The sequence below is a fragment of the Schistocerca nitens genome, chromosome 2 (genome assembly GCF_023898315.1).
Source record: "Schistocerca nitens isolate TAMUIC-IGC-003100 chromosome 2, iqSchNite1.1, whole genome shotgun sequence".
Classification (NCBI taxonomy): Eukaryota; Metazoa; Arthropoda; class Insecta; order Orthoptera; family Acrididae; genus Schistocerca; species Schistocerca nitens.
In genome coordinates this window covers 746157451-746169488 of record NC_064615.1, presented here as the reverse complement: position 1 = coordinate 746169488, position 12038 = coordinate 746157451, and the positions used below count along the sequence as shown (strand labels likewise).

The following is a 12038-nucleotide window of genomic DNA, read 5'->3' as shown; positions in this document are numbered from 1 at the left end:
ATACGATCAATAAATGTGTACTGTCAAAGCTCTAATTAACCTTACTACTTTACAAGCCCCTTCCTCATACAGTATCACACATAAACAAAAGATGTTTATCCTCTATGGGCTGTACATCAAATTCAATTCAATAAGAAATATATCTTGTCAGTTATAGATAAGGCAACCTTTGCCTTTCCACTATTGACTACCAGATGACACAATTGAAATGTGATATTACTCACGCTTTAAAAATATCATTTGTTCGTCTTCATACAATGGCACCTCATAAATTGATAATGTAGTTTCAAGGAACAATGTTGACATTTACCATACACAAGACTTTGTCAAAAGGAATAGCTATAAACAAATGAGCTGGAAATTCTTCAACAAGTTCCCAAGAGCAGCCCACTTGGTTCCCTTACACACGTTTAAAAATTTTTTAGAAACTTCACTAAAAGAGGATGAATTAAACTTTGTTGATGAGTATATGGAGTGTGACTTTTCAAGAGTTGTGTCCTGAGGATCTGTAATTATCAGTGAAATTGTATTAATAATCATACGATTACAATCATGCATTTATATATATTTGTAAATAAGTATACTAGTATTTTACATTGCTTCAGGTAACTTTAAATATTGATAAATTGGAAACATATGACATTAATATGGAAATGAGTGTTATTAGCATGCCATTGTAACTAAGCATTTATATATGAGTAAACAAGTGTCCTCGTAACCTACATATAGCTGCTAATACATGTACTTGGAACCTGCATCGTCCTCTGTTTGTAAGAACTTTTATTTGCTCATAGAGCTGTACCATTAACTATAACAATGCCTTTCATGTCAACAAGGCCAATTTTGAAAAAAATTTATCTAACAGCAGACAATAAACTTTCTAATTCTGTCTATGTGACGTGCTACTGGCGGCCTCTGACCAGAGCTTCACATTACTTGCAGGTGACACCCTCACAATGATATCAATGGCTTTTTGGTCTGAAACAATGTTAACATCAGGTGAGGACACTAAAATATTAGTTCTTGCATTCATCTCATGTTGCCAAAATGTGTTAAATTCTGTTGTGGCATTGAGAAAATTTAAAATTTTCCATGAACATGGAGCTTTCCTTAATAAAAATGACATCCAAAACTCACGCTACTAAAAATTCTTTTCTTTAAAGGTAGTCTAACGCTTCAGATCAGCAAAGGATGGTAGTTTCATTATTGACAAAGGCCCTGGCTTTCATCTAGGTTATGATGACAGTCACATTCCTCAATAAACTATAAAATGGACACAGAGGCAACACTTACTTAATATGACCCCACTGAAAATTACGCATCATCTGCAGTAGTATAGTCAATTGAGATTTCAAGGTTTGTGATGTCATGTCAGGATGTACCACTCAGTAGTCTGGCCACCTTCATACATATGGTAAGATACATTTATAATTTATTTTGTGCTCGCAGATGATTTTTAGGTAGTAGTAATTTAATACAAAAAAACTAATAAGTGCTTTGTCTATTTTTCTTTGCTGTGCAAGGATTTTTTGTTGCCTGATGAAATCTTTATTAGGTTCACAACCACGTACTGCAAAAATAAGCGAGAGGCTGCATTCCATCGCTATGCCCATCATTTTAAGAGGTTAAAAAATAAATAAAACCATGGATGTAAGGTAAAATTTTCAATATCACTCTGTATCTGTCCATGTTTGACCATGCTAGCTTATACAAAAATGAATTTCATGGCACATATAGTACAGTTTCAAGTATTTAGAGTATTTGAATTTCTGAAAGTAGACAGAATTCAGAAACCTTTATTTCTAATTATGCTCTCCTGGATACTTAAATGAAAATGGATTATTTTGAAAAGAAAAGTGAATGTAATAGCAAATCCTAGGGAAAAGACAAAGCTAATAAGACCTCCGATTTTGCTGTACTGTGATGGAATAAATTTGTGATAGATTGTTTAATATTTTATTAAAAGAAGGATGCTGTAAGTGATATAACATTGAAAAGTACACTATCGATTACACTGGTCAACACTCATTTTCTTGCCAAGGATATTTGAGTGGCTTTAGGATGGGTTAGTGGTGCTGAGGACGAATATAGCAACCATTTATGCAGTTTGGCTCTAGTTTTTGAGATAATGCATGATTTATTCAAAAAATTAGAAAAAATTGCTAATACTGAACTCGAGCGCTACAAACTACAATGAAAAAAGAAAATAATCTTTATAAATAGCTTCTATGAAAACCTGATAGGCATTTGTCCATGTATAAAACATAATTGAAAAGTTTCTCTATAAGTATATCATTTTCCGTCCATGACGAACCGCTTCCTGCACGCTTTCATTTTATAGGTCTCTTCAGAACAGTCACGTTGCAGATTCCAGCAATAATCTGCCATCATATGCCTGTCCCATCTTCCTTTATATCTTTCCTCTATTCCTTTCATATCTTGATGGAACCGCTCTCCTTGTTCCTCACTGAAATCACCTAGATTACGAGGAAATCGATCCAAGTGGCTGTGAAGGAAGTGCAATTTTATGCTCATGTTAGCTCCTAAGTTTTGAAAGTTAGTGAGCATGTTTTTGACCAGTTCCTCGTAATTGGGAGCTTTATGATTGCCCAAAAAACATTTTACAACAGCGACAAAACTGTTCCAGGCCGATGCTTCAGTGACAGTCATGACACTTGTAAAATTGGTATTGTTGATGAGCCTGCGAATTTGAGGACCATCAAATATTCCTGCCTTAAGTATTTCACTACTGAGTCCAGGGAACGTATTTCAGATGTATGCGAAGCAATTACCATTTCTGTCTAAAGCTTTGGTGAATTGCTTCATTAGTCCTAACTTAATATGTAATGGTGGAAGAACAATCTTGTCCCTACTAACCAGAGGTTCATTAATGATGTTTGCTTCACCAACAGCCATATGTTCCCTAGGAGGCCATGTTTTCTGCTTCCAATGTTCGTGCTTTGCCCTACTATCCCACATGCAGATAAAACATGGGTGCTTTGTGTATCCACTTTGTTGTCCAAGCAAGAAGTTCACCATTTTCAAATCAACACAAATCAACCACTGGTGCTGCATATACTGAATTTTCTGCAGAACCATCTTGATGTTAGCATATGCTTCACAAAGTTTTGTTGAGTGGGCAATTGGAATAGGTGCGTAACGATTGCCATTGTGTAGGAGAACACATTTTAAACTTCTAGTGGAACTGTCTATGAAGAGACGCCAGTCCTCTGGTCTATATTCCGGCAGCCCCAGTTCAAGTAAAAGTCCAGGTATATTGCTGCAATAAACTATAACCTCTTCTTGGTTGAAGTATGGAAGAAGGTTTTCTTCTCTCGTCCGGTAAGCTGTTATTTTAACACTTGGATGAAGACAGTTCTTTTCCTTAAGCCTGGATGCTAAGAGTTCTGATGCTTGCTTTGAAAGATTGAGTTCTCGTATCAAGTCACTGAGCTCCTTCTGGTCGAACTGCTGGGGTTGTGTCTCACGTCCTTCGTATTCCGAACCACTACTTGTACATTCCTCGCCGTGCACATCGTCATCTGATGATGTTAGCGTGGGTAATGTTGTGAAGGTTGGTACAGGAGCATCGTTGCTGTGCACCACCGGTCTTCTTGCTGACTCCAAATCGGGATATTCCCACTTTCGTTTTTTGAACCTATTAAAACCTTTCACATTAACAATGCAAAAATAGCAATCATCTGTATGGTTCTTCTGCTCTTGCCATACCATAGGCACTCCGAAGTTTAAGCTTTTCCTTTTTCGTTTTGTCCACTGCCGTAAGCACTCCACACAGCATTTACAAACTTTATGGGGTGCCCACGCCTTGTCTTGATCTCCAAGTTTATTTCCGAAATATGCCAGATACGCTTCCTTCACAAAAGGAGTGATATTCTTCCTGTTCTTTTGAAGAACGTATTCACCACAAATGTAGCAGAACTCATCTGGATGGTTCACGCAAAGACGGCGTGAAAAACTCATGTTTTCCTAAAACAAAATTGCACAAATACTACATATTATGCAGAACTTTCTTGTATTTGCATGTCAATCACATCCAACAAACATCATTAATTGTTTTGTGTGAAATGAATACTCACCTCTTATTTGCTACGTCACGATGAAAAGGTTCTATCTCCTTGAAGCTGCACTGCACATGTGTGTGACTTTCGACCATCGCCATTTTTCTTGTTTACACTGAACGTTACCTATCGGCTGTTGCGGGGATTACCTCGGCCAACAAATGAATGTCGAGTACCGCCGAATTCAAATCTGCACAACCCTCAATATCTTCAACACACGCACCGCACAACAGCACTGAACACATGCTGACAGTGTGATGTTTGCATGATGTAATCCTCTACCACACAGATGCACTCCCTGAGCACAATTGTTTAATAAAGATAGTACAATATCACTAATTAAAAAACAGGTAGCAAATACATTACACCATATATGGACCCTGCAGTCGATATTATCCACATGAAACTCTCATTTCCACAAATAACCTATATCTCAAAAACCAGAGCCAATTTGGAAAAAGTACAAATATACTCGGAATGAGTATCATAACAATATCCCATTTTCGTTCAAACTTCCCTGGCAACGAAAAAAAAAATTTATTTTGTAGAGCTGTGTTATTATTACTATTATTATTATTACTGAAAGTGCTCAGAATGAAAATCAAATCTTCAAATTACAATCTAAACATATTTTGGAATATGTTGATCAGCATACAGAAAGTAACACTAGCTGCAGTGCCACAGCACTGGATTATCACTGGTCTCTATGGTTACAGAAAATCAGTTCCACTAACATTATGCAGAATCTTAATTTGAATTTTGGGTCAATTCAAATAAGAGACTTCATGCCCACATTCTACGGAGTTATCAATCAGAAAAAACCTACAGATTTACTTAACTTTAGGTAGAGTAAAGTGATCTTCAATCAGAAAATGGTGTAACTATTTTAATTCTGAAGCAATGAAATCCAAATAAGTCTGACACACAATGAGCTTACACTAATTTGCTCAATCATCCGAGCTTGCAGTTCAACATTGTATAACATGCAGGGAACAAAAACATCAGGTTTATTTCATAAGATACAAAATACAAAACGCATAATAAAGAATAACGAAACCAGAACACATGTATGTAAGACAGGGTACCTCTGGTGTCTGGCATGAAATGACTGGCAGTGCATTTGTAAACACATGCACCTGACACTACATAACTGCATGATGTCACCACATCAGCCCCATAGTGGAAGCGGAGCATTACTCCAAACAGGGGCTAGAAAGTGGACATTGGAACCATATCTGTCACGACGTGTAACAGATGGCCAAAATGCATCACCAAATATGACACAAAAGCGAAAGTTGTCCATTGGAGCAGCTTCCGGCCAACAGGTGTAACAATCTATCATTGAAAGTATGTAATGCTGGCTGTCATACAATGGCAACATATAAACACTGCCAATGTAGATATGATTGAAATAGGTTGTCATGATCGGACACGTGGGGCAGCGTACCTTACTCCATTGGCATTTCAGGTAACACCTCACCCATTCACAGCAGTCTCTCTGTATTCTCAGCAACACACGATTCGTTATTAGGCAAGTAGTCAAATGAATGCCAGGGTGACACAGGTCAAATAGCATATTGAAGATGGCCCTTCTGAATACAAAAGGTAGGAATGACTGCGATTTTGACATGATCATGTCATGACACAACATGACGTCACTTCCTGGAATTTGGATAAGTTGTATATCCAATGCCAAATGTTCCTGTTGATAAATGTCCTTGAAGTTCTTGATCTGATTGTTGAGCAGCAGCAAGTTTGGTATAATTGATCGTACTAGCAATGTTTCCGACCTGAGAATCACAACCGCTTGAACACTTCTGTCAAATGCTGCTGGTGTTGCTCTGCCAATGATAAAAGAACTAAAATAGCATCCAGGAAAGTGAAAGAAAAAGTTAGGCCCTGTAGCACTGAGTCAATGAAGCACTGCTATATTTAAGCAGCATTCCCAAGTCCAAAAGTCATAAATTTGATCTCCAACAGGTCAAGTGGAGTGATGACTGCAGATCTGTGTGTACACTTCTATGCAGTCTAGGACACTCAAAGTAACTTGGATATCTGTCCGGTATTGTTCTGGCATTTAGAGCTCTGTAGCCACCGTAAGGCCACCATACACCACCCTTCTTCGGGATCAAATGTAGTGTTGAAGACCAGGGACTGTGGGAAGACCAAATTACACCTTTACAAATCACACTGTCAAACTCTGCCTTTGCAATTTTAAGACGATCTGGAGCCAAACATTATGGTCTGCAAAACATGGGGGGGACCGTCAATCGCCTTGATGTATCGGACTGTGTCGTGCCTTACCTCCTTAGTCACTTCAAATGGTTGTGTCAAGAGCAGGGAATTCATGTGGCAGCTCCATGTACTTGCCATCTGCCACCTGAATTACTTAGGCTGTATGAACGGCCATGCCCCACTGAAATCTGGATGGTGTTACGTTTGTTGTGTTGTCAACTAGGAATAAGTTCTTCATGTCCAGCAGCAGATTGTAACAAGCAGGAAAGTGAGTCACGATGATAGGTTTGGCAATATCTGCAATGTAGAATCCCATGTGAAGGCTTGACATAAACCACAGTCTAGTTCCAAGTGCAGAGGACAGTACACTGTTTCAACCATGTTGTTTGCAGCAGTCAGACATAATAATATGGGCGCTTGCTTCCTACTCAACGTAGTCCACGGATGCATGGACAAAATGGAACCAGTATCTACACTTCTCAGAACAGTTAGGGGATCAGGTGAGATATCATACACAATAGACAGATGGTACCATATTTTATTCAGATATTGGTTACAATTATAATTTGTGTGTGATAGAGTACGATATTTTGCTATCTCAACGCTTTACTTGAGGTTTACATGGCGTTTACATAGAGCGAGGCACCATGGGGCTACCACAATAGTGAAAGTCATTCTTGTTGCCCTCTAATGTGGTGTGTGATCACCTCGGACAGCCAGTACAGTTGCACACCTGTGTGGCATGGACAGTATGAGGTTATCAATCAGCTCTTGAGGGATATTTGGCTATTCTTCCATGAATGCAATATCCAGCTCTGCAATCGTGGTGTGAGGTGCTGGTCTGGCTCCAATGAGTCTGCCAAGTGTGTTACGGACATGCTCAATCAGGTTTAAGTCTGGTGAACAAGCTGGCCACTCCATTTGTACTAATTCCCTCAGCTTCAAACATGTTGTCCACCAGTGCAGCTCCGTGGGGACAAGCATTATCGACCACCAGATGGAACCCTTCTCCTATGGCACCAAAAGGTCGTCTCTATACCTCTGAGCAATCAAAGTGCCAATCTGAATGGCACAGAGGTCCGTATGTTCGCCACTACTGACTCCTGCCCACACCATTCGTCCACCACCATGATATGGTGATATTTCCTGCACATAAGCAGGATTGTTCCAAGTGCCACATTCTCTCCAGATGAGGAAACGACTGTCTGGCTGAACTCAAAATCTTGACTCATCTGTGAACTGCACTCGGCGCCGTGCATTACGACTCCAATCCTGATGTTCCACTGCCCAGTTTCTGCGGGCTAAACGGTGATGTGGTTTTAAGGGGACACACACCATAGGCCTCCGTGCGTAGAGGCCACATTCCTGAAGGTGATTTTGGACTGTGTGTTGATATTGTGTGTCCTGTTGCTGCCTGGAGGATGCATTGCAGCCGAGTTGCATTCAGCCTTCTGCCTCGACGGTCTGTTAACTGGAGATAACGGTCATCTCCTGCTGACTTTACCCATGAGCGACCTTAGCCTTGTTTCTTTTAACAGTTCCTGTTGTCTGAAATCACATCCAGGTCCTGGAAATTACACTTTGGGACACTCCAATAGCTGTGTCTGTCCCACTTCCAACTGTCCTATGGCTCTCCATGCCATAGCTTCAGGTAAGTCACATTGTTGTTGCATTGCACTACCTGCTCACTACAATATCTGAACCCAACCGCTTGTGTAATTTTTTTGGTAGAATAAACACAAATCAACACCAGCCTCCTCTGCAGCAACTTTCCGTTATTACCACTATCTCGGTGACCATAATATTGTTGTATCCACTCCATGGAACAAACAATTGTTTTGACCAGTGTATTAAATATTTCTGGCAGGGCAGCTGATCACTAACAAACAGGCGCAGAGACACTGATCAGCAATAAGAGGAGACACCTCCTTCCGATCACCGGAGTAGGAAGTTGTGCATCTGCACACTTGCTTCCCAAATTTCTGGTGATACCAGCAGGTACATTGCTACTCAGGGTCAGCTGTGGAAGAGGTCATCAATGATCTGCCGTGCGAGCATCAGCAGTATCAATTCTGGCCTCTGTCACTGCTCAGGTCATGTCAAGGTAACAGTTCACCAATTTGCTGCATCAACAGATTTATCTCGGCCACCAAGGCCTTGTAACCTACACATGAAACAGTTGGCGTTGCGCCAGCACACTACGTGGTGACTGTGCTGACAGGAGCTAGTGTCATCAAGTCTTGGATATCTGCCATCTCCACTACTGAGTCAAGAAGTGTGCCAGCCTGTGACGCTATGACTGCTTTGACGGATGATGGCAAACGACAGCTCCATATTGTGCACGGTAACCTGTCTGGAACGGTTCTCATATCTACTTTGCTTCTTAGGTGCTGCAAGTAATGTGAATGCTTTCTGTCTCCAATATCTTCCTGAGTGAGAACTTGACAGATTCACTCTTCCTGTGATGCTGACACATGTCACACCAATTATGCTTTAAGCCAGTCATAGTAATTAGCCTCTGTCGGTGAGGTAATTATATCTTGCACTTCCACGGTTTACTGGTAGTCTAATGGCTTACTGCCTGCACAAAGTTGGTAATGTCCACTGAATTAAAGAATAGAAAAAAATTGGTCTCCACCTGCACAAGCCACAAAGCTGGATTGTGTGGCCAGAAAGGTGGTAGTCTTACAGTCAATTGTGACATGATGGGATTAATGTCAGTCATTTTACAAATCTCTTTCATATGCACTCATTAATCCAATGATACTATGCAGGTATATTGTGTGGGGTCACCACACTGTCAGTACAAGCTGTGCAGACTGTTGTTCAACAGTTAGAATCTGCATGTACTTGATACACTGAACCAAACTACACAAAAAGCCCCTCAGACAATTAATGGCAGCTTTATTGATCGCAGCTGCAGGAGACGACAAAAAATACAATGGATTGTTTAATTGATCTACACTTTCAATTCAACCTCAGATAACATGCAGGGAACAAAAAACATCAGATTTATCTCATTACTATGCACAACCTAATTACGTGCATGGAAGATACAAAATATAAAAAGCATAATCAAATAATAACAAAACTGAGCAACGGAAAATCTAAATAATACTGAAACACATATAACACAGTGCCTCTGGTGTCTGGCACAAAATGTTTGAAAGTGCGGTGTTTGTAAACATATGCACATGACCCCACATGACAACACTACTTAATTGAGCAGTGGTGCCACAATTCCAATGAAAACTGGAAAGTTTGTCAACTTTTTGTACAGACCAAGACCGATACAAAGGAAAAGGCATTTCACAGAGAGATAAAAGAACACAAACTGCCCTTATACCACATCTGACATAACTATTATACATATTTTCTTGTTTACACCCTTGTAGCTTCCGATTCCAGTATAGTATCATACTTTGACAGATATATGGAGTAGGTTCGCATCTGACTACCTGAATAAAAGAAAGAAACATTTGAAGTTTAATGTCCAGTAGCTAACATGACAGTCACAAAAGATGGAAACTAGCTCAGTTTGGTAATACTGGTAAAGAAAATCGGTCATAATATGTTCACAGGAATCATCAAATCATTTGCTGGGCCGGGAAGGCTTGGGTGAAACTGTGTCACTTTTGGCATAGTAATACTGTGCGCTGGTATTTTGTGACATTGTTTTTATCACTCAAGGAGTGACTTGGATGCTTACAATTAATATTCACAAATCTCTAATATCAGCAAGGAATAAAAATGAATCTGTTTCTGGATTTTCTGCACTTAAAAGCTTCTCTCTAACAATTAACTATTTGTCTCTCTATATCTACAATTGTGATTACAGCTGTCTATACCTGTACTTTACTTCTGATTATACTCACTACTAACTGCTGCTGTACCAATATCACTGCAATAATAATAACAATAATAGTAATAACAATAATAATAAAATCACAGCACAAATTTAATACATCATAACTTCCCTCTTCAGTGACATGGAATTCTTTTAGTACTGGCATGATAACTGTATAGAACTATGACGACAGTATCAAGCAATTAAACCATTGGCAGGGCGGAAATCCAAAATAGGATATCACGCATTTTGCAAAATTCGTTTAAAATGCAGGAATTCTGATTCAAGTCTAGGTCTGGTACACAGTTTTAAATTACCTATTTACTTTCTGCACAGGTCTGACTCAGCTCTCATTAGTTACTGACACAGGTATTACACATATTTCCACTCTCATTAGTCACTGGCATAGGAATTTTAAATATTATCATTTCTTCTCTCTGTATTTGATTTCATCTGACTAATTTCCAAAAACCTATCATTCCACATTAATTGTCATAACTTGGTTAGCTTGTTACATCTTCTCCTACATTATATGTTGCCCTCCTTCTCTAGAGGAAAAAAATTAGGTGCTTCATACATGTACGAGTGAATATTAGTTTATATTAAAGAGTGAAATAATCTGCTTGATTTCAACTTACCATATACCTTCTCTTTGAAATGGCATCAAGTTCTCGACTAATTGTTTATCTATTCGACTCAAGTCGATCTCATAATTTACTGGTGCAGGAGGTGCAGATAAAAATGTCTGAAACATGAGAATCATCATTTAAGTTTTTACTACAAACATAATAATTGTCTTTTATAGTTTCACAATTATTTTTATTCAAAATTAAATCAAAAAAATATAAAACTTACAAAATTTTTTTGGCGGTGTAGCATTACATGACATTCATTGAAGCAAGAAAAACTGGAGTAGAACTGGCAAAATATCAATTTTAAAATACTGTTTCAAGGCTAGCATTAAGATTTTCCCAAAATTTCTGCAGCATCAGAGGAAATATATCAAATAGGGAAAAAAGATTTGAATGTGCAGCTGCTAATGAGAAGAAAAATTTACACTAAGCCCTGGATCAAGAGGTAAATAAGCTGCAGGAAACACTTCTGACTGGTGTCAGATATTTATACAATTGTCACTTGAGAAAAGAAATATTAATAAGGAATTATTCTTCTGAGAAAGGACAGCATCCAAGAAAAGTATACAGTAATTGATAATCGTTGCTGGAAATAACTAAATAAACTACCTTCCAAACATCAAAAATTTTACCTATTGAAAAAAAATCACAAAGACTTCTGCTACACACAAAAATTAATAAACAGGCTCAAGGTCAATCCATTTTGATTTTCTTTTTCAGTTTTTCAACTAATCACCACCCATCACTTCACAGTTCATTAACACAAAAAGCAAACTTAAATGAATGTGAAGAGCCAACGGCCTTGCCGCAGTGGTAACACCGGTTCCCGTCAGATCACCAAAGTTAAGGGCTGTCGGGCTGGGCTAGCACTAGGATGGGTAACCATCCGGTCTGCCGAGCGCTGTTGGCAAGCAGGGTGCACTCACCCCTTGTGAGGCAAACTGAGGAGCTACTTGATTGAGAAGTAGCGGCTCCGGTCTCATAAACTGACATACGGCTGGGAGTGTGGTGTGTTGACCTCATGCCCCTCCATATCCGCATCCAATGACACCTGTGGGCCGAGGATGACATGGCGGCCGGTCGGTACCGTTGGACCTTCATGGCCTGTTCGGACGGAGTTTAGTTTAGTTTTAATGAATTATGAAGAAATCAAAGTGCTGAAGAGTATACACAGTTGCATGGCATCTTCAGTAGCCTGGAGTATGTACATATTTTGTTTATATTATTTATTTTACATTTAGGATT

General features: G+C 39.1%; 1 protein-coding gene and 1 pseudogene across 3 annotated transcripts in view; one reads left to right on the top strand and one right to left on the bottom strand.

Annotated features, from left to right (window-relative positions):
- The window catches only part of LOC126236973 (SWI/SNF-related matrix-associated actin-dependent regulator of chromatin subfamily A-like protein 1), a 149596-nt gene that overhangs the window by 87736 nt on the left and 49822 nt on the right, over nt 1–12038 (bottom strand). For all 3 annotated transcript variants that reach the window (XM_049946690.1, XM_049946691.1, XM_049946689.1), the window contains one exon: nt 10800–10906. In XM_049946690.1, the coding sequence (XP_049802647.1) occupies nt 10800–10906 (107 nt within the window). The remainder of the gene's footprint in view (nt 1–10799; nt 10907–12038) is intronic.
- Nucleotides 11586–11703, top strand: LOC126237769 (5S ribosomal RNA; annotated as a pseudogene).